This window comes from Pseudochaenichthys georgianus, chromosome 11, assembly GCF_902827115.2.
Source record: "Pseudochaenichthys georgianus chromosome 11, fPseGeo1.2, whole genome shotgun sequence".
In the NCBI taxonomy this organism is placed as follows: domain Eukaryota; kingdom Metazoa; phylum Chordata; class Actinopteri; order Perciformes; family Channichthyidae; genus Pseudochaenichthys; species Pseudochaenichthys georgianus.
In genome coordinates this window covers 1,797,403-1,824,747 of record NC_047513.1, presented here as the reverse complement: position 1 = coordinate 1,824,747, position 27,345 = coordinate 1,797,403, and the positions used below count along the sequence as shown (strand labels likewise).

The following is a 27,345-nucleotide window of genomic DNA, read 5'->3' as shown; positions in this document are numbered from 1 at the left end:
TTCATTGGAGTACTATTCGGGTTTCAATTTCGTTATTCGGATATTCGTTTTTTCTATTCGTTTTTTCTATTCGTTTTTTTTGCACTGCACTGTGGCTGCCAAATTGAATTTATTGAAATCTCCAATATCAACGTAAGAGCTTGTACTTCTTCGGGGGATGCTAATACTTAACCATAAACGTTATCGTTTACTTTCTCCGTCTTTATAGGCTATGTAGATATGACTTTTCTCTGTCACGTTGTTTCCATAGCAACAACAACTTCCTGTCAACAGCGCTAACTCTCCTTCAAAATAAAAGCATGTCCATACCAATTAGAAGCCAAGCCAAATTACACTTAAAGAGCTTACGAAATGCTATTAGAACCTGTTAGTGGGCTTAGTATATGATAGAGGTTGCATTTGTATTGTGAAATGTGCCATATGATTTTTTTATTATTGATCTATTTTTAATAAATCACGATTATAACAGCATACAAAAGTTGTCAGTTAGTAACAATCGTTTGTTGCGCCTGAAACATCAACTTCGGCCATTTCCGGCGGTGACGTCATGAGTAGAACACAGCTCAGTCCCGTTTTAATGCATTGAAGGGCCAAATATTATGACAAAGGATGCACAGCAATAAGACGCCAAGAATAATTGGCAAGCGATATGTTGTATGGGGATGTGGGGCCGTCTCAACATCTGGTTATGGGATGGTTTTGTCCCCAAAAACCCAGGGTCGATGAAACCGACGATGTGTGGGCAGCACATCGAGAGATCGTGTTTCGAACTATCAACAATGCCCGCTAAGGAGAGAGAGTAAAAGCTTTCTCGAAGGTTCGTTTTGCTTTCTTACAACGTTACGTTAACTTAACCTTAAGTTTGCCATGAGGCTATGTTACTTTACTTAAGAGCTAGCTGTCTTAGCTAACAACAGTTAGCAGCTAACAACAGTTAGCAGCTAACAATAGTTAGCAGCTAACAACAGTTAGCAGCTAACGTTTTCTGCAGTTTGTGTTTCCACTGAAAACGTGATGTAGTTATTTAAGGGTAAGTTAACTAAAGTTATCTTACAAGTAGAGAGAGTTAAGTTGTGTTTAAAATCGTCAATGTAATGCAGGTTAAAGGTTGTGTGTTGAACATGAAGTTAGCTTTACTGTTGTCATCGTTCAGGCTTTGCATTTGAACTCCTATGACTGGTTGCGGGCTTGAAGGGAACAACTTCCTGGCCTTCCTGACATCCAGGAAAATGGTGAGATTATAATCCATTTCAATGCCAAAAGGAAGTCATTGTTTTTAACTTTTTAAATATGATTTTTTTGGGGAATTTCTGTTTTATTGGATAGTAGAAATCGACTGGAACATAACACCAGAGAGAGAGAGAGAGAGAGAGAGAGAGAGAGAGAGAGAGAGAGAGAGAGAGAGAGAGAGAGAGAGAGAGAGAGAGAGAGAGAGAGAGAGAGAGAATGATATGCAGCAAAAGGCCCAGCCGGATGGTAAAGCACTTTGGTACCCAGTTATTTAAGATATTGAGTTTGAATTTAGCCTTTGGAAGGTAATTTCCAAACAGTGCATTGTCATGACTGAAAAAACATTTCTTTGTCTCTTAACATTCCTATAATAATTTGTTTTTTTATTGTTGATATTGTTATATCTCTCACAGGCTCCGCCCTCTACGGGTACTACCTTACCCTGCGAGCATTCTCCCACTGAGACTTCTATAGACGTAGCCGGCCTTGGGCGGGCCTACCTGAATGCGCGCGCATCACACCGTATAAAAGGAGGCCTTGCCTCCTGACTATCATCCTTTTCTCTTCAGCAGCAGAAGCGATTCCACGAGAGACTGAGACGTTTGAAAGAAGAAGAAAGAGTTACCTCCAGGGAGTCGCCACTGCACCCGGGCCTGTCCTTCGTGCCTTGGCTGAAATAGCGGGCACCGATCCCCACCACCTTTGCTTCGAGTGGTTGGGGGACCAGGATATGGCCGAGGCGGTGCCATTCACGTTCGCCATTCCTTCCGGGTCTGGCGTCCATGGAAGTCCACCGCCCAGGGCTGTACTCTCCCTGGTTGATGATCATGGCGGCGGGTGTGTGGGCTACTCACTCATTGCTAGAGATGCCCCCGCCTCACCACGTCAGAGCGAGTATTGGGCCGCAAGGCCAAATAAGTAGCTTGGTCCACGGGCCTTGCCCCAGGCCCGGTTCCCCCGGGGACCGGTGCTCGGTGGCTTCACATGATATAGTGTCGACCCTACTTCATCACAGGCCGCCGCCACTGCCCGCCGTGTGATGTCCCTGGGATATCACGCCGCGTGGCACTTTCCAAAGAGGATCGTGTTGATCTCCTGGGAGCCCCCGTCTTTACGGAAGGGCTCTTTGGATCGATCTCCTTGCTCACGGGATGAGGAGTAGTCGCAGCGTGGCTGCTTCTTGCCCATCCCCAGAGGAAGAAACACTGTCCTACACTCCCCGCCCCTGCTGTAAACCCCAGTATAGGGTGGGCGTGTGCACGTGAGTGGAATAAACCGAGTGCTGTCAAAGCACTGTGCGGGTTCAAGAGACGCTATTGCCGGCGTGCTGTTGTCAGAAAACACGCCTTGCCTGGTATAATAGCTCAGATTAATGCATTTCACCGTTGCAATGGGAAATACAGCGTTAATACGTGGGCGCGGTGCGTTCAGGGACCTCCGCAGGGGAACGGTGGTTTACGTTTGTAAACTCTAGTTCTGGAGTGAGGTGTGTGTGTGTGTGTGTGTGTGTGTGTGGGAAAAATGCATTCAGTAAAGACTATTGCATTTATCCCAGAGTAAGAGTTATTTCTCTCCTCAATTCCACTTTTCCCCATAAGGTCCGTTTCAAAGAGACGGCATTGTGACGGCGCGCGCGGCCCCCCTCCCCCGAGGGCGGGCCACGGTGCGTTCAAAGAACTCAGTAGAGAGGTGAGACGAAGGGAGAGGTGCCGGCATGGAGATCCCGTGCCCGCGGCGCCCTCCACCTCTTCGGCCCACCCCGTGGAACCGGCGTGCCGGCACTCACGGGGATGGGCTTTCCGTCTTTACGGATCTGACTGGCGGGGGGAGAAAATCTCTCCGCCCGGGACGAGGGGGCGAATCCCGCCTCCTCCCTGTATAATGCATAGATCACTACGTTTTCTAATAAGAATGAGGTTGATCTGTATCCAAATCTGAGTGTCTTTTGTTTCCACAAATGCTACACTTACACACAATGTTAACTGTACAAATTCCCCGTTCGCTGCCCCAGCTGTAGCTCCTGTAGAGGAGGTGGCTAGTGGGCATGCGCAGATGAGAGGGATGAACCGCAGGGAGTGCTATCTAAAGGAGAGCGCTATGCGGGTACAGGGATATTATGGCCGGCGTATTACTGTCAGAGAACACACTACGCCTAGAGCAAAGACTCCAATGCAGTTTACCCGTAGTGGTAAAGGCTGCATTATGACGGAGCCCGCACTCACACAAGAGCGTGTGGCGGTGCGTTCAGGGACCTTAGTAAAACACACTACGCCTATAAAGACTCCGATTAATGCTGTTTACCGTAGTGGTGAGAACACTCTTGGATCCCAAGAGGTACAAACGGCGGCTGGTGACCACCCCCCCCCTCTCAGTGGAGGGCAACCTCCGGTTTTGGGGGTCCCCGGATCACCTCCAGAGGGGGTCTCCACTGGGACGGATGACCTCCTACATCACAGTGTTCACGGACGCATCCAGAACAGGATGGGGAGGGACCTGCCTGAAGAGGGCTATAGGTGGGCGCTGGGCTCTAACAGAGTTTCGACACAGCAACCTCCTAGAGCTACGGGCGGTAGTGTTAGTCCTCCGGCATTTCAGGCCCCTAATTCAAGGGAGACATGTAATGGTCAGGAGCGACAACAGCACCACAGTGGCTTATATCAACAGGCAGGGCGGAGTCCGCTCCGCCGCCTTGTTGACCACAGCGGAGAGGCTGTGGTTATGGGCTTCAGAGGCGGTGTTAGCCCTGAGAGCCCTCCATATCCCGGGACTGGAGAACAGGGGGACCGACCTCGTGTCGAGGGGCGGCCCCCTGCCAGGCGAATGGACGCTTCACCCAGAGGTGGTGAAGCAGATCTGGGCCCAGTTCGGGACAGCGGAAGTGGATCTGTTCATCAGCCGGCGCAACAACCACTGTGCCTTGTGGTTCTCCATGGCCCTGAGCGACGGCCCGCCCTTGGGGGTGGACGCGTTTGCACACGAGCCATGGCCAAGGAAGCTGCTCTACGCCTTTCCACCGCTGCGTCTCATTCTCCCCCTCCTGAGGAGAGTGAGGCGAGAATGTCTGTCAGTCATCCTAGTGGCTCCGGACCGCGTCGGGGCGCCGTGGTACTCAGAGATGACACAGATGAAGGTGGGCCAGCCCTGGGCGGTTCCCCAGTTCTGGGGGGTGATGTCTCAAGAGGCAAGTGCAATCGGGGCGTTACCCACTCTGGGCCGTCCTCTCCAGGCTTGGCTCCAGAGGGACAGGCTGAGGCAGGGTGGATTGTCTGACAGCGTTATTCAGTCTGTCCAGGCATCTAGAGCTGGATCCACCACAGCCTGTTACAGGCCGAGGTGGCTGGGATTCCAGCGACGGTGTTCGGAGAATAGAGCCCCGATCTTGTGAGTTAGGCTCTATTTTTTTCCTTCTTAGAGTTACTGGTGGACAGAGGGCTTGCGCATTACACAGGGAAAGTGTATGCAGCAGCCATCTCGGCCTGCCATGAGGGATTTGGTGGCAGGTCAGCCTTTAGTCAACCACTGATGTTGCGGTTTTTACAGGGGGTCAGGAGGCTGCGCCCAGTAGTGCACACCTCCACCCCGTAGTGAGACCTGCCCCTAGTGCTCGGAGCTCTGGTCTTAGAACCATTTGAGCCTCTGGAGCTCTCCTCCCTAAAAGCACTGTTGTGGAAGACAGCTTTGCTTCTTGCCTTAACGTCAGCCAAAAAAAGTGTCCGAATTAACCGCTCTGTCGGTGCACCTGAGCTGTTTACTGATTCGGGGTGACCGGAGCGGCGCGACACTCAGACCGAACCCCTATTTTGTGCCCAAGAGCCTCAGGAGTGCGTTCAGGTCGAGGGCTATTCAGTTAGTGGGTTTTAGTCTGGGAAGCTAAACTGGACCTCCTCTGCCCGGTGCATGCGCTAGCATGTTATGTGGAGCACACGGCTGCCCTTAGACGCACCGAACAGCTGTTCGTGTGCGTCGGGGGCGGTGTGATCGGGAAAGCTCTGTCCAAGAAACGCCTGGCAGGCTGGCTCTGCGAGTGCATTGCACATGCATACGGACAGGCAGGGAGAGCCTGCCCCACGGGGATTCGTGCACACTCCACACGGGCTGTAGCTGTGTCAACAGCCTTATTCAACGGTGTGAGTGTGGAGGATATATGCACAGCGGCGTCTTGGTCGACGCCAGGCCCCTTCATAAGGTTTTATCTCTTGGACATGTCTGGCTCTTTCTCCTCGTCTGTGCTTGCTGGGGCAACACAGGATTTGTAGGGGGAGGGGGGGGGGGTTGTGGGTCAGTTGGCATCTGACCCCCTCCCCGGACGTGATGCGCCGTCGCCTTTCCCGGGCCCTCTGAGGTTCCCGAGATGGGCGAGGGGCGCGCAGGGCCCTTACAGGGCTGGAGGGCTGCTCTGCTCGCAGGAGGGGGGTAGCCCTCCACACTTTAGTCCACACACACTCTGCACGGGATCGGTGTCTGAGTGTGGGGCATGGAGATTTGGAAACTTCGCCGAACTGCATTGTGGGGAGCATGGCATGACTTTGCAAGCATCACGAGCATCTATCGGCATCAAAAGTTGAACAATGTTCAACTTTTGAGGCTCGATGCTTGGCATCAGCCAATCAAATCCCGCGTATGCAAATCTGACAGTACAAGCGCTAGCCAATCAAACCGCGTGTATGCTGGGAGAGAGTACACAGGTCATTTCCTTATATTAAAAAAAATGGAGCGGTAGTGAATAACCCGGTGCTGTATGATCAGTCTCTGTTCATCTACCGATACAAACCGGAGGAGCGAGGCATGGAGGGAGGTGGCAGAGACAGTGGGTGAAACTGGTAGGTTTTCGCCTGTTTGGGGATTTTATATCCAGTTTACTTCGTTTTAACATTGCTAATGCTTTGTATGCCGGGGGCGGGCGGGAGATTCCTGATTGGTTGTTGGTCGCCTTGGGCGTGAGAAATCGCCAAGCCTCAGACACGCCCAGCTTCAAGATTTTTTGATGCCTGTAGTGTAGACGGGCCGTTAGGGATTCAGGGAGGCAGGCGTGTAGTAAGCCCATTCGGGGCCGAGGGGGCTCTCCCCATCCGTCTATGGGTAGGGGAGGGGGTCCCCCGGCACTGTTTTTTGAGCATCGGGTTAAAGGAGAATGTGGTGCAGCAGCTGGTGACCAGAAAAGCCGGTCAGGGGCAGTAGGGTGGAATGTTGTTGTTGGACGACAGTGCACGTATAAATCCTGTGAGAGATATAACGTTGGGTTACGTATTGTAACCCTTGTCATATTAGCACAGGCGGAGCCCTCTACTCAGGGCACTGTCTGTCCTATTCCGCTCGCTGAAGAGAGGTGTAGGATAATAGTCAGGAGGCGAGGCCTCCTTTCATACGGTGTGATGCGCGCGCATTCAGGTAGGCCCGCCCAAGGCCGGCTACGTCTATAGAAGTCTCAGTGGGAGAATGCTCGCAGGGTAAGGTAGTACCCATAGAGTCCAGTAGAGGGCGGAGCCTGTGCTAATATGACAAGGGTTACAATACGTAACCCAACGTTTTGTTCATTATTTTTGTTGTGAGAATCATTCTGCAATTGTGTAAGTGCTATATAAATAGTTATAGTAATATTATTGTTGTTACCATCATTACCATTATTAAAAATGTTTTCTTTATGTATCGCTGCAGAAAGGATCATGCCAGCCCACATCAAACACCTGATCAAGAACTTGTGAATCTTCAGGCAGAAAATATGAAAACACCTGTTCAAAGTTCCAGTTTCCTGTACATGGAACCATGCCTGTCTGGGACTCTGTTCCACATGTCAGTCCTGGACCCTATGACTCGGACACTAGTTCTACCAATGCTCATTAGAGGTAAGAGTGGTAGGAGAGGAGTGGAGTTATCTTTGTATTTAGGCTGCAAGTCGACAAAGGTGATCAGATGCTGATAATGATCCGATTCATTTGATATTGATTGTCTGCCAATACCGAATCCTGATCCGATTATTCTATTTCCCAGATAATAAAGCTGCACCGTTTTTGCCATTGTAATTCACCATAAGCAATTGTTGACTGTAACGTCTATGCTAACCAACTATAATTTGTAATGTATTATACTTTAACGGTTCTGTCAACCACAGCAGCCCAAATGTTAACGTAAATGTCAAGTTTTCTTTTTACAGTGTACTTATATCTGTACATTTCTTTTCAGTTTGCGTGAAGAAGTGGCTTCAACAGACAGAAGTGCAGGCCAGATTGGGAAAGGCTGGACGCTACACAACGGGAAACATTATGGACATGAACAAGAAAAAACCAAAAACACTTTCTTTGTTGTCTTTTTCTTATCATTCATAGTGTTACGGTTTTTGTTACCATTTAAATATTGAATTATATGTATTACTTTTATTTTAAATCAAATGCACCGGTTTTAGATAATATATTTATTTTGATGTGTATATATATATATATATATATATACAGTGCATATAATAATAAGTAATATTAACTTTATTTAATACAACATTTACGGTACAAGATTTAATCATACAGCCCATGTAGTATGATAATGAATTACAGCAAACATGTGCAATATATCCATTATTGCAGCTCCATGGGATGGCAGTAAGACGATATGGGTCCGTTCTTATTGTGCATCCATGGGTAAAGATAAACGCAACTCACATTGGTTTCTCAAACAGAATCTCTGTAAACTACGTGTATTGTATTCACTGAATTTCACTCTCTGCCTTTAACGGCTCGTTGTAGCTCCAATAGCTCCAGCCCCCACAGTGTGCACAGTGTGCTCTGATTGGTCGGGACCATAGACTGGTCGGGACACGTAACATGAACGTGCCGGGCGGCGTGGTCCCGTGGGTTAGATGCACGTTCATAATGCAGAGGGAAATAACTCTCAGAATAACGTTATTAGCACATTTTTAAAACTTGAGGAACGAATGTTTTTAATAAGGGCTATACAAGTGTTCATGCTGGGTTTTTTATTTAGTTTAAAAAAAATTATCCAACGATTTACAGACCACTCTTTCCCCATGTAAGTCAATGGGAAAAAGTGTTTCCGGGCCTGGCAACCAAATGGAAGTTTAGTACCGCCGTTTGGCCAGCACCAATATTTTCATCTGAGTCCGGCGCACTTCCTGGGGGCTTGGTCCAGGTCAGCAGGTAGAAGAGGTCAATTATTGGCTTGCTCTTCCTGATGTCATCTGAGGTCTTCTCCTATTGGCCGGCGTCGTCGGGGGCAGGTCCAATGCAATTCCTGCCTTTTTCTTGTTAAATTATATCATTCTGGTGTCAGTGGTTATTTAAACATTCCCTAATAAACGTTATTCAGCGGTAATAAATGAGTGCAAAACCCAGTGTGCTCAGTGTACAACATCGCATGTCATTTCACCTTTGATTCACGGTTTGAAAATGCAGCATTTCGCCACATGCTAATGCTAACCGGAAGTGAATAATGTTCAGAATAAAAGTATTAAGTTAATAGTTAGTGAACTTCCGGTTTTTCAGAATAAAACTGATTTAAATTAAATAGTGTATTTAATTCAAATTACGCCATATCAACATTGATTTTAATTTCTAACAGTTCGGAGCGGTCGTGTAACATTGGAAGCGAGCATGGAAAGTTGTAATAAACCACGATTTATAAATACAGAGGGCATATTGTCATGAATAACATGATTTCCCATTAATAATAGTATATATATTATCGTAATAAGAACAGTATTGTCCTTCATTTCGTAAGCTCTTTAAGATACAACTGCAACGAAAGTAACAATCACAATGCAATATCCTTTTCAATTTCAAAGAACACAAATTGGGTTATATACATTAACAAATACCTATAAAACAACAATATTGTAGAATAACAATGAATGCCGTGAAAAACCGAAATACACGTGTTGAAGCTGTTCGCTGCTGATTACTTCGCACGCACCCAATTTTACAAATTAGAAGCTATATTGGAGCAAACCAAAAACAATTACTAACTATACCTCCATACTCACCACTAGAGAAAATAATGTTAAAGGACTTTAGGGGGGAAAACTTAATTTCTGCACTTTATAACTTGCTTATACCCGTCTTAAGCTCTTACAATATAACTGGTGGCTGATGCGTACATATATTACTCCAGAAAAGCTATACAGATGTAATGGTAATATCCCGGACTTATGTTTTAAATGTGAACAATCTAAGGGAACATTCTTTCATTGTGTTTGGGTGTGTACCAAGATCAAAACGTTTTGGGAAGAGGTCAAATGTATGATAGAAGAGATTTGATCATTGCAGTTACTCATGGAGCCCAAGTTTTTTTTGTTAGGGTGTTACCCAAGAGAACACAGCATAAGGAAGAGAGAACAAATCTTTTTATTTTATTTATGTCTGCTACTGGCAAAACACATGATAGCATTTTCATGGACATTTTTTAACAGTCCAAGTATTGTTAGATGGCTAAAAGAATTGTCTGCATGTGTCTCATAAGACCTCTCTGAAGAACCAGCACCTTACCGTGGTAGAGGGGTTTGTGTGCCCTGATGAACCTGGGGGCTGTGTTGTCTGGAACCTTGTGTTCCTGGTAGGGTCTCCCATGGCAAATTGGTCTCAGGCAAGGGGCCAGACTAAGATTGGTTCAAAAGACCTCATGAAAGAAACAACAAGAAGTGAGGATACCCGGCCCGGAGGAAGCCCGGGGTCCCTTTCTGGAGCCAGGTCCAGAAGGAGGACTCGTCGGCGAGCGTCTGGTGGCCGGGCTTGCCACGGAGCCCGGCCGGGCCCAGCCTGAAAAGTCAACGTGGGCAACACCTCCGCTTCTCCGTCCCGCTGGCCCACTACCTACGGGAAACAGCGATGGGGTCGGGTGCGCTGCCAGAAGGGTGGCAGTGAAAGTGGAGGGTCTCGACGGACCAGACCCGGGCGACAGAAGCTGGCTTTGGGGACGTGGAACGTCACCTCTCTGGGGGGGAAGGAGCCGGAGCTTGTGCGGGAGGTGGAGCATTACCAGTTGGATCTGGTTGGGCTCACCTCTACGCACAGCGTCGGCTCTGGAACCTTACTTCTGGATAGGGGTTGGACTCTATTCTTCTCCAGAGTTGCTCAAGGTGTGAGGCGCCGGGCGGGTGTGGGGATACTCACAAGTCCCCGGTTGGGTGCTTCGTTGTTGGAGTTTACCCCAGTGGACGAGAGGGTCGCCTCCCTACGCCTGCGGGTTATGGGGGGGGGGGAACTCTGACTGTTGTGTGTGCTTATGCACCCAACAGCAGTTCAGAGTATACCTTCTTGGAGACCCTGGAAAGAGTCCTGTATGGGGCTCCTGAAGGGGACTCTTTAGTCTTGCTGGGAGACTTCAACGCACATGTGGGCAATGATGGAGACACTTGGAGGGGCGTGATTGGGAGGAACGGCCCCCCTGATCTGAACCGGAGTGGTGGTTTGTTACTGGACTTCTGTGCTAGTTATGGATTGGCCATAATAAACACCATGTTCGAACATAAGGATGCTCATAAGTGTACGTGGTACCAGAGCACCCTAGGCAGAAGGTCCATGATCGATTTCGTTATCGTATCATCGGACCTGAGGCCGTATGTTTTGGACACTCGGGTAAAGAGAGGGGCGGAGTTGTCAACTGATCACCATCTGGTGGTGAGTTGGGTCGAGTGGCGGGGGAGGCCTCTGGATAGACCTGGTAAGCCCAAACGTGTAGTTCGGGTGAACTGGGAACGTCTGGAGGAGGCCCAAGTTCAGGAGGCCTTCAACTCACACATCCGGCGGAGCTTTTCGGGCATCCCTGTGGAGGTTGGGGACATTGAACCAGAGTGGTCGGTATTCAAAGCCTCTATTGCTGAAGCCGCGGCGGGGAGCTGTGGTCTCAAGGTCCTAGGTGCCTCAAGGGGCGGTAACCCTCGAACCTCCTGGTGGACACCGGTGGTCAGGGAAGCCGTCCGACTGAAGAAGGAGGCCTTCAGGGATTTGTTATCCCGGGGGACTCCCGAAGCAGTTGCAAGGTACCGGCAGGCCCAAAGGGCAGCAGCCTCATCCATGGCCGAGGCAAAGCAGCGGGTGTGGGAGAAGTTCGGAGAAGACATGGAGAAGGACTTTCGGACGGCACCAAAGTTGTTCTGGAAAACTGTCCGACACCTCAGGAGGGGGAAGCAGGGAACCATCCAAGCTGTGTACAGTAAGGATGGGACGTTGTTGACCTCAACTGATGGAGTGTTAGGGCGTTGGAAGGAACACTTTGAGGAACTCCTGAACCCGACAACTCCGCCCTCTATGTTAGAGGCAGAGCTGGAGTATGACGGGGGATCAACACCAATCTCCCGGGGGGGGGGGGGGGGGGGGGGGGTCACTGAGGTCGTTAAATAACTCCACAGTGGCAAAGCCCTGGGGGTGGATGAGATCCGCCCAGAAATGCTAAAGGCTCTGGGTGTTGAGGGACTGTCATGGTTGACACGTCTCGTCAACATTGCGTGGAAGTCGGAAACAGTACCGAAGGAGTGGCAGACCGGGGTGGTGGTTCAGAGGGTGTCTGCCAATTACAGAGGCATCACACTACTCAGCCTCCCCGGGAAAGTTCACTCTAAGGTATTCGAAAGGAGGGTCAGGCCGATTGTCGAACCTCAGATTGAGGAGGAACAATGCGGATTCCGTCCTGGTCGTGGAACGACGGATCAGCTTTTTACTCTCTCAAGGATCCTGGAGGGGGCCTGGGAGTACGCTTGTCCGGTCTACATGTGTTTTGTAGACTTGGAGAAGGTGTATGACCGAGTTCCCAGGGAGTTACTGTGGGAGGTGCTGCGGGAGTATGGGGTGAGGGGGTCTCTACTCAGGGCCATCCAATCTCTGTACTCCCAAAGCGAGAGCTGTGTCCGGGTCCTCGGCAGTAAGTCGGTCCCATTTCCGTAGAGGGTTGGCCTCCGCCAGGGCTCCGCTTTGTCACCAATCCTGTTTGTAATATACATGGATCGGATTTTGAGGCGTAGTCGTGGGGGAGAGGGTCTGCAGTTCGGTGGACTAAGGATTGCACCACTGCTTTTTGCAGATGATGTGGTTCTGATGGCTTCATCGGTCTTCGACCTTCAGCACTCACTGGATCGGTTCGCAACCGAGTGTGAAGCGGCTGGGATGAGGATCAGCACCTCCAAATCTGAGGACATGGTTCTCAGCAGGAAACCGATGGACTGTCCACTTCAAGTAGAGAATGAGTCCTTACCCCAAGTGAAGGAGTTCAAGTATCTCGGGGTCTTGTTCTCGAGTGAGGGAACAATGGAGCGTGAGATGGGCCGGAGAATCAGAGCAGCAGGAGCGGTACTGCAGTCGTTTTACCGCACCGTTGTGACGAAAAGGGAGCTGAGCCGGAAGGCAAAGCTCTCTGTCTACCGGGCCATTTTCGTTCCTACCCTCACCTATGGTCATGAAGGATGGGTCATGACCGAAAGAACGAGATCGCGGATACAAGCGGCCGAGATGGGTTTGAGACCAAGGGGTAGACCTAGGACCAGGTGGATTATATCTCTTCGCTGGCCTGGGAGCGCCTTGGGATCCCCCAGTCAGAGCTGGTTGATGTCGCCAGGGAAAAGGAAGTTTGGGGCTCTCTGCTGGAACTGCTACCCCCGCGACCCGACCACGGATAAGCGGGAGCAGATGGATGAATGGATGTCTCATTAGAGAAAATAACCTATTCAATTAAAGGAAAACAAGAACTATTTAAAAAAGTATGGGGCCCTTTCCTTCACTGTCTGGAACATGCAGATCTAGAGAGTATTCTGGAACAGCAAACTGGAGATGATTAATTTCCCTCTGCTGGGAGAAGGATAAAAGCCTTTCCTATCTGCCTATATTTCCTTACTTAGCCTACCCACGTGTTTGTGAAGTTCATTTGATGTATTTATGTGACTTGTAATGTATTGCATTTAAATGTTGTCTATATATGCTAAAACAATAAAGAATGTGTTTAAAAAATAAATGAACTATTATTTTGAAAATACAGCTTCCTGTGTTCGAATGAGCTGCTCCGACCCTCGGTCCTTACGGACTCCAAAAGTCTGTCATTATACAATCAAACAAATAAATAAACACAAGGATAGTTATGTGTTATTGTTGAGTAAATAACACTGTGTGGTTTAGAAAAGAATACAACATTAGAAGGAAGAAACGATGAAACAATACAGATGTCAGTATTCTGAGCCTCTACTCTCCCCATAACTGACGGCAACAAAAGTCCGACATTATACAATTAAAATAAAGAAGTAAAAACAATAAGTGTGGCTTGATATTGAGTAAGAAAAAGGTTGATAAACGCTGTGAGAACGGATGTGCGGAGAGCATTTCTCCGCGATCTCAACTCGTCTATAAGCAACGTTCAGGGAGCTCTATGCAAGTCAATGGGACGCCCTGATGGTTGGAAATGTACGCTAAAGGCCCCCACTGCGTTTGATAGTGACGCCAAGGGATCCTGACATAACGTCACTACAGGACGAGGTGGGAGTGAGAATGTGTTGCATTTATCCATCCTCAGGCCCCAGCCACCCCTTTTGCTGAACCAGGAAGTTACCTCCCCCAACGACCATGGTATCTCTCTAAGACAAAGAACCTCATTAATAAAAACAAATACCAGTGCCAAAGTGTGTGCAAATAAACTAAATAATGTCCGGTTACGAGCAAATAAAGAGTTGACTATTTCAATCAAAGTGTGGTGTTAATTGTTGACTGGAACTCAAATGTATTACAACTATTGGAGCTGAGGGGACAGTGTAGTTACTTTACCCTGTGGCCCTCACAGTGTGGGACACGCTGTATTTCCAAGGTCACTGTGCAGCCTCTTCCACTTCAAGCCTGCAGACATCTGATTTCAGAGCAACCCCTCCCCCCTTCTCTGACTCGTCATTTCTGTGCTTTTATCCATCTTTCAAGAAGGTGTTTCCTCTCTAGTCACTTTTCATATGAATTGAAGCTCCTAGTTTATCACCATTGTTCATGTGCTTGCCTCAGGATGCTCAGCCGCTCAGTGTTGCTCTGCTGGAGTGAGATACTTCAGGAAGTGCTGAGTGGCTGAATACATCGGAGCAGTGAGGATGTATCTTTGTAGGCTGACCCATGAGTTAGCATTACAAGGGCTCCCTCAAAAAGAAGCACTGGGATCGTTATGTTGGATTTCTGTATCTTGCAGAAAATATTCTCCATACTTACACGTTTTGTTCGACAGGATCATCTCCAAGTAATAACACCACTTTGTCACAAGGAAAAAGCTAATGTTAGACTATAAACAAACTACAGCTCAGATGCATGATGGGTCATCACCGCTAAGCTAAAGGTGGCTAATGTTCAGCGTGATGGCGTTTAGTCGTCTCATTTAGTCACTTGTTGTTTTTATGACACAGAGAAGCCTCAGACATTCACCAGTGGGGTTGTTACTGACATATGTACTAACAACATTTGAAAATCTCCTAAGCTTGTGTTAACCACAGACTTTATTTCAAGCATCTGACCACAAACATGTTCAACAAACCATTGGCTTTGAGATGTGGGAACCGGAATGCTCAAATGTATTTCCGTGTTTTAGGGCTCATTCCTGCACCACTCTGTGAGCTGTACCATGGAGTTTGTTTTCTGTAAGCAGATTACATTTAGTTTGATTGTATTTTTTTTTTAAGTGAGGTGGTTAAATAAGGTCTCTTAAATACTTTACAGTTGTCCAAACAATATAAATGAAGGGGGGTTGTTTTATGTAATGTTAGAACCTTGGATGAAATAAAATGGTTTATATTATTACTGTATAATAATGACAAAAGACAAAACAGGATTGGTTGTTTATGATGATGAATATTGCTCTGTTTACTGGAAGCTCCAACCCACTGTTTCCCCTTCTGGACATTTTAGAATTGTGCAAAGTTCAAAATATTTTCCACACACGAAGACACGATCTTGCAGACTCTAGTGGTTTGTCTCTACAGACACCCAGGAATTCTTAAAGCAATTTGTGTTAATAAAGTCATTTGAACAGTTCTAAAGTGTCAACAGTTTTAACCATGAATCCATGTTTCCTGACTCCACCTGTAGGCCTGCTGCGATTGGAGGAGCTGGTCCACCGCTTCCTCATCTCCAGGGAGACGCTGTCAGTGCGAATGCTGGACGACAGCCTGGACCCCACCCCCCTGCTGAAGGAGATCCGTGATGACAAAGTGGCCACCATCATCATCGACGCCAACGCCTCCATCTCCTACCACATCCTCAGAAAGGTGGGGCCTCAAAGGCTCGCCGTCGTTACGTTGTAAAGTAGTAGCTCATTAGGTACAATTGTGTTTGTTGGTATGCCTGGAGCCAAGGGTGACAGATGTGTTCATGGCCATTGAGAAACCAAAAGGTAAGTGATGGATGTCACTGCATCAGTAGGCAACAACAACAACAAGTTATGTCTGTGTCACATGTTATGACATCACGAGGCCTGTCAACGTTAACAATGGTTGGCTGACAACAACTAACGCTAATTATTTATAATACCAAGTTTACCCCAACTCCCTCCCGTGTTTCCAGCACAAATGTTTACCATGATGATATAGCAGTGTTCAGAAGCACATGGAGACGACTGGACATCAGTAGGCAGCAGCCTCAGTGTAACAGCACCCCTGATCCAAGACAGAAAGTGCACTCGTTAGCTTTAAATGTTGTAAGAATGGAGAAAGGCCTTTTGATGAAGCATGTGCCGTTTCCTGAAGTCTGGAAAACAGAGAGAGCAGAGAGAATATGCCCTGTGTCGCACACATTACACAGAGGAGGAGCAATGCATCATGGTCAATCACAGTTTCTTGTTTTTGATTAATGCAATTCTATGTTTACAGCAGTGGTTAGCATGATGGTAGCCTTCACAGCTGTTCATCTGAACGGTCACCTGTTATCTTTTCCTAAGCTGTGACCACGTTGTTTTGTCGCCTAAGTAAACCAAGTGTGTTTCTAATGTTTAATTGTACGGTCACATGATCTACATCTATTGAAATAGAAAGGTGGCTTGTAAAGGTTTATGAGTCTGCAGGACTCAACCTGTTCAGTCGTTATGGTGACCGGACGTTTAGTTGTATTGAACTTCCCTAGAAACGGTCTCTACCCAGCCTGCATTCCACTTGTAGTTTGGAGATCTCTGTTGTTATTAAGGCTGTGCCTGCTCACTGCTAGTGCAACAGGAATACTCCTGTGTACTGTATATTATAAATATGTTAATAATATTGGTAATTCTGCATAAAAAACATCAGTCTTTCATCCAAGAGCCGCTGTTAATGTCCCATGGTATACCAGGTGAATTATTGTCACGTAACTTCCATACCTTAATTACACCACGTACTCAGTTATCTTTAAGCTCAACCCAACCGTTCCCTGAACATATCAGAATCAGAAACACTTGATCCTACGGGGGAAGTTGTTTTTTGCGACAGTTGTTCAATTTAAGAATCAATAACATTGAAAATGGAGTCTTCCTCCAATTTATTAACCGAGAAGATGGAAGTAAGTTGTTTTAATGCAGCGAGTCACGTGCTCCGAGACAACTTCTGGAGAGAGGATACTGGGTCACATAGAGCCTCATAAACTCACAATGATGATGTCGACATGTCTTTTTTTGACAGATTTAACCCAGAAGACATGTTTACCTCACACTTTAAACAAACTAAGTCTCTTTCTTAACTGACAGATCCTGTATTTGTGCTGCGAGGCATTATCAGTGCTTCCTATTGTGAGAGAATCAGGGAGCTCCGTACCACGCTGCCAGAGCAAAGGTTCAGTGAGCAGGTTGGAATATGAGACAGATGGGTTACACATGGTGTTCCTCAGCGCTGACACTATTCTCTCTTCTTCTCCCACTCTGTGGACCTGCAGGCGAACGAGCTGGGGATGACGTCAGCCTTCTACAAGTACATCCTCACCACCATGGTAAGAGCTCTGCTCATCCATCATGTAGCACTTGTCCTCCATTAAAGGTCAGATATTATGCATAAAGCACTTGTTCGTGGCTTTTAAATATGAATGTGTACACGTTGTGTAGTGAGCAAATCAGATCTGTCTCAAGTCTTCACAATCACCATGATATTACTCTTTTTTACTTCCTTATCCTAATATTACAATCCTTTGACACCTTCAAGGCTGTTGTGAAGGCTGCATCCGGTTTTGAATTTCTTTCAATGATATTGAATCAGGTTTTAATTCACCGTTTTGATTTTGAATCTGGTTTTGAGTCACTTTAATGAAACTGAATCAGGCTTTAGTTATACTAATTAGTTTTTGTCTCACTGTTTTGACACTTAATCAGGTTTTGGCTGACTGTAATTATACTGAAGCAGGTTTGACTCGCTTAATATTGAGTCAAGATTTGAGTTGCTGGCAATGATATTGAATCAGGTTTGATCACATCCTGAAACTATTTCTCCTCCTCACTCACCTCCGCCTGCACACAGCAGACTTCCCTCTTCATCAGACATGCAAGCTGCTTTCTGATCATTATCATTTCAACGTCTGCTGTCGTGCCCTCGTCGTGAAAAAGACCTGGCATGGATAATAACTTGTCTCGAACTCGAAACATGTAAGTGCCACATCATTTAATGGCACTGTTCGCAAGGGCACTCCACACTGTGCCTGCAGTCCAAGGGCAGAGTGAGGGTCTGCCCCCCCCAGCAGAACCCTGGATATGGACCAAAATGAAAATGACTCCGCCTACTTAAAGACCTCCGGAGCATATTCATCTGCAGCAGTGTCTGCGACCTACCACTCACTTTGTACTAAACACGCTCCGCTGACGGACAGGAGGGGGACGTTTGGCTGAGAGACGTATACATGTAGAAAGGATTTTAAAACAGCAGGCAGGAAACAGAGACATGTCAAATATCTTTGGCTTTCCTCTAAACAAGAACCCACTAATTGTATTACTTCGGAAAACAGGCTTAGATTAATACTTATTTCTCGTACTAAGAATAGCAATTATTAAAGAAATTACAAGGGATTGGTAAACAGATAATAACTCAAAATGGAAGAATCTAGTAAATGAAATTCATTAAATGGAGAATCAGTAACCAAGTTCATATCTTTGATGAAAGATGGGTGTTACGGCCTATAGAATCTCGGACCCCAAAGCAAAAGACTGGAGCGAGATGGTAAAAAACAAAAAGCTTTATTCAAGAAGAAAACAGAAAAAAGACGGCAGTGGAGTCAGGAAGTTGGCTGGTACTGAGTCTTCAGGGACAGGAGGCAAAAATCCAAACAAACAATCCAGAAGACGAGGAGAGCAGCGAGACACACCGGAGGGTCAAAACACAGAGGAATGATCTGGCAGGGAAGAGGCATGAGGACCGGGCTTTTATCTCTACAGGTAAAGAGGTGAGTGGAAACAGGTGTGCCTCGTCTGCTACTGGGAGGAGCCAGCCAACTCCCTGCAGACGCCAGCCCTGCAGAGGAACACAGAGAAGAGAGGGGGGAGACAGGAAATAGCACACAACAAAAACAAAACTAAAAGAATCATAACAATGGGAAGGATAAAACTTAAAACACTTACAATGACATGGTAAGAAGTGATAATTAATGTACGTATGAGTATTAATGTTGTGTCCATTATGTGAAAGATAAACATTACCTAAACCTTATAAGTTATTATCAATTTGTATTTGTTCCCCTTTTTCTGATGTGTGGACTGTTATGTAGTTATTTTATGCATCTAAGTGTTTGTTTTGTTTTGTATGCCTTGTAATCAAATCATTTCCTAAAAATACAAATAAAAAAATCAAACCAATACAGACAAGAGACAAGATACTAAAGTAGACGAATAGGTTAAAAAAAGAAGGTAATTCATCAAGCCTGATATGGCATTTAAGTCATTTAAATAAAAAAGTGTTCCACCGGCAGTAAATGATCCTGGGCTCCAGGTTTTACAGCTCGTCTCTGGTTCCATGTCAGCGCTCTCAGCAGCAGCAGCTGAGCTGAGGCAGAAAGTGAATGAGAATGTGGCTTCCAAGTAAGACCATAAGCCGTGTGTAATGAGGGTCAAAGCAAACATTAGATTAGGTTCATTACGTTTCATCTAATTAACTTCAGGATCACACATTTCCTCCAGACTGCTGCCATCTGGACCTTCTTTATTTATGTGGTACCGTGTGCCGGTCTGTTTATCAGTTGGTGCATTTATGGTCCAGATTAAAATATCTTGATTTTACATCCAGCGCCATAATCAGAACACAATGTGTCCAATACTTGTGTTTATGAGCTGTACCTGCAACTTAAGACCTTCCCATCAGCCTGAACTGTGTCGCCTGTTAATGCTGAATGCTAAACCTAAACTGTAACAATTGGTAACCTCCGGAAAATGTGAATGTTACCATTTAGCTAAATGTAATTTCAAACGTTTTTGGTGTATCTGTATACTCGCTGCACTAGGCGGGGTCACTTACTGTAGAATCACATCCATAGACTGTATATAGGTGGATGTTGTTACCTTTACGTGATTGGTTGACGACCGATTTTAAGTTTAAAGACGTCATATTCTGCTCATTTTCAAGTTCATATCAGTATTTAGTGTCTCTACTGGGACATGTCTCCATGCTTTAAAAAAGCTCTTTATTTGTTCTCATACTGCCTGTGCTGCAGCACCTATTTTCACCCTCTGTCTGAAACCAGAGCCCAGTCTGCTCTGATTGGTTAGCTGGCCGGCTCTGTTGTGATTGGTCAACCACTTAGTGTGTGGAAGAGAGAACACAGGGATGTTTGCCTTTGCAGACTATTTACATGCATAAAAACGTCTAGAACACACTATAGGAGAGGGAACACCCCAAACAACTGTTTGCAGATTCTTATTCCACTGTCAACATCCGGGATTTATGAATCCAGAAGTGTCACAAGAGCGTAGAGATCAACGGAAGGCAGAACAAGATACTTTTAGGTGCCTCACATTTCACCAAACACTGTTATGAAGTGACAACTCACAATAAAAGGAATAAAGTAAGAGGAGACTGCAGAACCCAAATCCGTGATAGCAAACTGTCGATCAGAAGGTAGCCAAACCTTAAAGAATATGCTGTTTTATGGTCTATTACAATTCAATGAATGAGTTCAAGCACTTCATTGGTTTAACTTTTTAGAGCTGGTTGCCATTTGATCACATGTTTTTAGACCTTAAGAACACAATGTTCACGCCTGACAGACAGAAGCAGTCAAGGTTAGACTGATATCAATGTGTAACCCTTAGGCAAAGGCAGCCGTGAAACAAACATAGGAAAGAAGTGTACTAACCCTAACCCCAGGGGCATTTCCTGGACCTGGAAACATTAGGGGCTTAGCCCACAGTGGCGGCGCCAGAGATTTTCTTTTGGGGGTGCTGTGGGGTAGCTTGACGTTTCATAGAGGGTGCTCAAACATTTAGGGTTTCCCATTAATGTACATTACATTTCATTTAGTTGACGCTTTTATCCAAAGCGACTTACAATAGGTGCGTTCGACCAAGAAGATACAAACTTGAAGAAAACAGAATCATATAAGTACATCAGGCTTCATAGAGCTAAAACATTTCAAGTGCTACTCAACTGGCTTTAGATAAGCCAGTCCTTTGTTAGTATGTAAGTGCTTAGTTAGTATCTAAGTAGTGTTAATTTCGTCAGCTATTTTTTTATTTAGTTTTAGTCTTAGTCCTGTGTTAAATTTCCTTTTTAGTTTTAGTCATATTTAGTCACCTTCATCCTGTTTTTATTTAGTCAAGTTTTAGTCGACTAAAAGTCTGAGCATTTTAGTCTTATTTTAGTCAAAGAAAACAAATTATTTTAGTCTACTTTTTGTCAATGAAAACTGTTGAGTCTTTTTTAGTCATCAGATTATATAGAACATTTCAGTCAAACTGTTCTAGCCAAAACCAATAATTTGTCATTTTAGTCAAACGTATTTCACAATAAGATTATATCTTGTCCTTATTTGATGAAAAACACAGGTGGAATGAATAAGAAGCTTTGCAGAGAGTATCTGGTCAGGTTTGTGGTGTTTGTACCAGCTGTGTTATGGCCACATTGCTTCCCTTCTGATGAAACAATGCATTCGCTTTTTATCTCCATTGTAGCGAAAATGGGCCCACATATCACATAGTTTCTTTCTCCCAAGCAGTGGTGGCTTTAGACTTTTTTGTTGTCAGTCATTTTGACGGACAGGATCGTAACATTTCCGTCATAATCCATTATTATTCGTCGAGTGCACAATTTATCAATCGCTCGCACTGACGGGGGGGTATTCGGTTAACGCGATTGCGACCACTGCTCCTAAGCCCTGTTGTTGCCATTTTATTTTCTGTTGAATAAGGTTAGTTAGACCACGAGTTAGACTATGAGTTAGACCCGAGTCTTCCTGACAGTTCACAGTGTGCCGCTGCCCGGTGTAATTCAAATCTACCGCCGCGCACGCAGCACAGAAACAGCTGCTGCTGCTGGGAGAAAAACTGACTATCAGAGATGTAACGTTATCTTTAATAATATTTCGTCTCCTCATTTTTTGTCAACGAAAGTAAAGAGAGATTTTGGCATAGTTTTTATTTAGTAAACTACATTTTCGTCTCGTCACTTTTCGTCAACGATATTGCATGATGATTTCGTTACAGTTATTGTTTACTGCCGTCGGGTGCCGTCTCGTCATCATCTCGTTTTCGTCATGGAAAAAAAGGTCGTTGACGAACATATTTCGTCATAGTTTTAGTCAACGAAATTAACACTATATCTAAGTGCTTTTTATTTTGTTTTGCTTGAAGAGGAGTCGAAAGAGATGAGTTTTCAGTCTGCGCCGGAAGGTGTGTAAGCTTTCTGCTGTCCTGATGTCAATGGGAGCTCATTCCACCATTTTGGAGCCAGGATAGCAAACCCACCTGTTTTTGCTGACGGGAACTTGGGTCTGCCTCGCAGTGCGGGTGCAGCGAGTCGTTTGGCTGATGCAGAGCGGAGTGCACGTGCTGGGGTCTACAGTTTAACCATGTCCTGGATGTAGGAAGGGCCAGGTCCATTCGCAGCATGGTACGCAAGTACCATTGTCTTGAAGTGGATTCTAGCAGTTACCGGAAGCCAGTGAAGGGAGCGGAGGAGCGGCGTGGTTTGGGAATATTTAGGAAGGTTGAAGACCAGACGAGCAGCTGCATTCTGGATGAGCTGCAGAGGTCGGATGGCACATGCAGGTAGACCAGCCAGGAGGGAGTTGCAGTAGTCTAGGCATGAGATGACGAGAGCCTGGAGCAGAACCTGCGTGGCTTTCTGTGTCAGCTGGGGACGCATCCTCCTGATGTTGTAAAACGTGTATCTGCAGCAACGGGTTGTAGCAGCGATGTTTGCAGTGAAGGACAGGTTGTTATCTAGGGTCACACCCAGATTCCTTGCAGTCTGAGTCGGGGAAACAACGGAGGTGCCGATGTTGATTGTTAGGTCAAGAGTGGGACAATCTTTTCCCGGAAGGGAAAGCAGTTCAGTCTTGTCAAGGTTGAGCTTGAGGTGGTGAGCAGACATCCACTGAGAGATGTCAGCTAGACAAGCAGAGATGCATGCGACGACCTGGGTCTCTGTGCGGGGAAAGGACAGAATTAATTGGATGTCGTCAGCAGTGGAATGAAAAAAAACATGCGGGCTAATGACTGATCCGAGCGAGTTTGTGTACAGAGAGAAGAGGAGGGGACCAAGGACAGAGCCCTGAGGGACCCCTGTAGCTAATTGACAAGGGTCGGACTCTGACCCTCTCCAAGTGACCCTGTAGGTACGGTCTTTGCGGTACAAGGTGAGGAGGGAAAGTGCGGAGCCTGAAACTCCAAGTTCTTGGAGAGTGCGAAGGAGGATCTGATGGTTCACCGTGTCGAATGCAGCAGAGAGGTCCAGAAGGATGATGACAGAGGAGAGGGAGGCTGCTTTAGCAGTGTGCAGTTCCTCAGAGACAGCAAGGAGGGCAGTTTCTGTGGAGTGACCTGCCTTGAAACCAGACTGGTGCGGATCAAGGAAGTTACCGGGCGCTACAGTGGAATGTTCTACTGCAACAGTACACATTACAATGAAGGCTCGATAATCAGGTCACGGCATATAGGCAGGGGTAAAGTGCTATTTTTTACAAGTTGGGGGCGGACAAAACCTCCTCTAGGTGGGTCCCGGGGCATGCTCCCCGGGAAGATTTTGTTTTTTAATATTGAAGTTAAAAGCATCCATCTGGTGCACTTTGAGAGCAAAATTAAGAGATCTATGGATACATCTCTCAACATCCATATGAAACACAACTGTAAACAGATTTTCATTTTTTTTTTATGGATATTTTAGAAATCACTCCCCCTAACCCTATTCTTGTTTTACTGTCATGTAGTATTTCGTTACTGTTTTTCATGTATCCTCTTATTTTTGTATAACTATAATGATCATATGAAGGCGTGCCTCGGAAATAATCTTTTACATAATTTGTGAGCAAACCGTTTGAGACCCACTGAGATAACTTTGTCTAAAGTACTATCTAAACACTCAGAGAGTCCTTTAGCTCAACTGAGCATCTCAGTCTGAGAGGAGAGCTCTCCTCCAGCTTGTTGGGGAACAAATAGCTCCTTATGTCCGTTAGTGCAGAGGCTAACAACATGATCCCTGCTGGCACCGGTGCGCTCTCTCTCTCGCTCAATCAGTGGGGCAGTGAAATGTTCCAGTCGGAGTAGAAGGACTTTCTAAGTCTGTGAGTCACACGTATTGATTAGTAATCAATCAAAGCGGTGCAGAGATATGAAAGTCCTGCTCTGCTGGATGAGGCAGGGAAGAGTCTAAATCTTACTTATTGCTCTTTCAAACTCTCACAAATCTGAGACAGAGATGGTCACATGCTTTTTTTGACAGCTCTGACCTTGTCCAGCCTCCTGGGCCTGCTGAAGAGTTTGATGAGACGTCCTGTCTGAACTGCAGTCACTGCCTCGCTGGCTGCCCTTCTGGATCCTGTCGCAGTGTTTCCTCTCAACAGCGTTGCCGTGGAGACTTCTCAGCCAACTGCTCTTTGTCATGGCTGGCAGGCCCACAGTCTGACTGTGTTCTTGGCTGTAGCTGAAATTGATTTGGCAAATGGCAACCAGACGGGCAGCGACATCAACAAAAGCAGCAGCAGCAGCAGCAGCCGCTTCCTTACTGGGGAGTAGTTAAGTAAATGTTGGAGGGATTTGGGGGAAATAAATGAACCTCACACAGTGAAGCTGAGGAGGCAGAGCGGCGTCCACCGGGCTGAGGGGGGACTATGTTGCAAAATACTGAACCCCATGCCAGGTCACAATGACATGGCCAGAAGAGTGTGAGTGTGTATCACTTTGAATAATTAGTTTGCACCTTGTATGGTGGCTCTGCCTCTGTATGAGATGAGTTGTGCTTTGAGTGGTCGTAAAGACGAGAATAGCGTTATAAGAGCAGTCCATTTAGTAGTTGTGCTGAACAGCTCAGCACATTATATTTCCTGGATGTCTGTTGGAAGCTTATTGTTTTGGACCATGTTGTTGAAACAATAACTCCCCTCCACTACCCTGAACAGTAAAGATGCTACATACAACATATGTTTAACTGCGCTGAAGAGTCCGCTAAATGATGATGACACTCTGTCTGTCAAGGTTCAAGGTTCTTTATTGTCAAACTAACATAGCTACAGAGTAATTATGTCATTGAAAATCTTAGGTCACAGGCTTCTCCAACAATGCAACACAATAATACAGATAAGCAGACAATATTAAAACAATATTAAAATATACTATATTAAAAGTAATACAAAAAGAAAAATAGTTTTAAAAAAGTGGAGAAAAAAAAGTGTAATAGTGCAATACGAGTCTATATACAAGTTATTGGAATGATATATTAGATAATAGATATATAATTACTAAGTAGCAGATGAATATTATGAAATTGTTTCAGCAGTTCAGGTGTTTAGCAGTCTTATGGCCTGTGGGATGAAACTGTCTCTGAGTCTGGTGGTTTTAGTCCAGATGCTGCGGTACCGCCTGCCAGACGGCAGCAGACAGAACAGTTTGTTGCTGGGGGGATGGGGGTCTTTGATCATCCTGAGGGCTTTCTTCCTGAGCCGCTGGGAGTGAAGGTCCTCCATGGATGGCAGCTCTGTCCTGGTGATGTTCTGTGCAGTTTTCACCACTCTCTGTAAAGCCTTACGATTGAGGGCGGAGCAGCTGCCGTACCAGGCCGTGATGCAGCCAGTCAGGATGCTCTCTATGGAGCACCTGTAGAAGGTCAGGATCCTCTCTATGGTGCACCTGTAGGAGGTCAGGATCCTCTCTATGGTGCACCTGTAGAAGGTGAGGATCCTCTCTATGGAGCACCTGTAGAAGGTCAGGATCCTCTCTATGGTGCACCTGTAGAAGGTCAGGATCCTCTCTATGGAGCACCTGTAGAAGGTCAGGATCCTCTCTATGGAGCACCTGTAGAAGGTCAGGATCCTCTCTATGGAGCACCTGAAGAAGGTCAGGACCCTCTCTATGGTGCACCTGTAGAAGGTCAGGATGCTCTCTATGGAGCACCTGTAGAAGGTCAGGATCCTCTCTATGGAGCACCTGTAGAAGGTCAGGATGCTCTCTGTGGAGCACCTGTAGAAGGTCAGGATGCTCTCTATGGGGCACCTGTAGAAGTTCAGGGTCCTCTCTATGGTGCACCTGTAGAAGGTCAGGATGCTCTCTGTGGAGCACCTGTAGAAGGTCAGGATGCTCTCTATGGTGCCCCTGTAGAAGTTCAGGGTCCTCTCTATGGTGCACCTGTAGAAGTTGAAGAGTATCCTGGAGTCCATGTTGAACCTCCTCAGCCTGCGGAGGAAGAAGAGCCGCTGTCGAGCTTTCTTGGTGATGGTGGTGGTGTGATGAGTCCATGTCAGGTCCTCAGTGATGAGTCCATGTCAGGTCCTCAGTGATGAGTCCATGTCAGGTCCTCAGTGATGAGTCCATGTCAGGTCCTCAGTGATGAGTCCATGTCAGGTCCTCAGTGATGAGTCCATGTCCGGTCCTCAGTGATGAGTCCATGTCAGATCCTCAGTGAAGAGTCCATGTCAGGTCCTCAGTGATGAGTCCATGTCAGGTCCTCAGAGATGAGTCCATGTCAGGTCCTCAGTGATGAGTCCATGTCAGGTCCTCAGAGATGAGTCCATGTCAGGTCCTCAGTGATGAGTCCATGTCAGGTCCTCAGTGATGAGTCCATGTCAGGTCCTCAGTGATGAGTCCATGTCAGGTCCTCAGAGATGAGTCCATGTCAGGTCCTCAGTGATGAGTCCATGTCAGGTCCTCAGTGATGAGTCCATGTCAGGTCCTCAGTGATGTGGACCCCGAGGAACCTGAAGCTGCTGACTCTCTCCACGTAGTCCCATTGATGACGATGGGGGCGTGTCCCTCTCCCTGCTGCTTCCTGTAGTCCACAATCAGCTCCTTGGTTTTGCTGACGTTGAGATGGAGCTTGTTATCCTGGCACCAAGATATCAGGTTTTCGACCTCCTCTCAGGACGCCGTCTCGTCGCAGTCGGTGATCTGGCCGATGACGGTCGTGTCGTCAGCAAACTTCACGATGGTGTTGGAGCTGTGTGTGGCCATGCAGTCGTATGTGAACAGGGAGTAGAGGAGAGGGCTGAGCACGCAGCCTTGAGGGGCTCCGGTGTGGAGGATGTGATGTTTCCCACCCGCACTGCCTGGGGTCTGCCCGTCAGGAAGTTCAGGGTCCAGTCACAGAGGGTGCTGTTCAGCCCGAGGTCTCTGAGCTTGATGGCCAGCTTGGAGGGCACAATGGTGTTGAAAGCTGAACTGTAGTCAATGAACAGCATTCTCACATATGTGTTCCTCTGGTCCAGGTGTGTGAGGGCAGTGTGGATGGTGAGGGCTATGGCGTTGTCGTCTTGTTTTCATCTGATTTCAATTAAACAGAATATTAAACTTGTTTCGGCAAATTCAGATGATAAATACAACGTTGAAGCTTGTAACGGCATAATTACAAGCGGAGAACGGAGTAACTTGACGTCACAGCAAGCATAACAACAGCCGGTGTTTCTCGTGAGAGTTTTCCCCGGGAAACAAACGCAAAAATACACAAACACATACACGTATACACACCTTTATATATACAGTCTATGATACACACACACACACACACTCGCGAGCTTCCCCCAGACCAGTAAT

The 27,345-nt window shown here is 46.5% G+C and overlaps 1 protein-coding gene across 1 annotated transcript in view; it reads left to right on the top strand.

Moving 5' to 3' along the window:
* Positions 1-27,345, top strand: part of LOC117454804 (glutamate receptor ionotropic, kainate 5-like) — a 403,890-nt gene that overhangs the window by 236,758 nt on the left and 139,787 nt on the right. The window contains exons 6-7 of the mRNA XM_034094000.1: positions 15,267-15,445; positions 17,073-17,126. Coding sequence (XP_033949891.1) covers positions 15,267-15,445; positions 17,073-17,126 — 233 coding nt within the window. The remainder of the gene's footprint in view (positions 1-15,266; positions 15,446-17,072; positions 17,127-27,345) is intronic.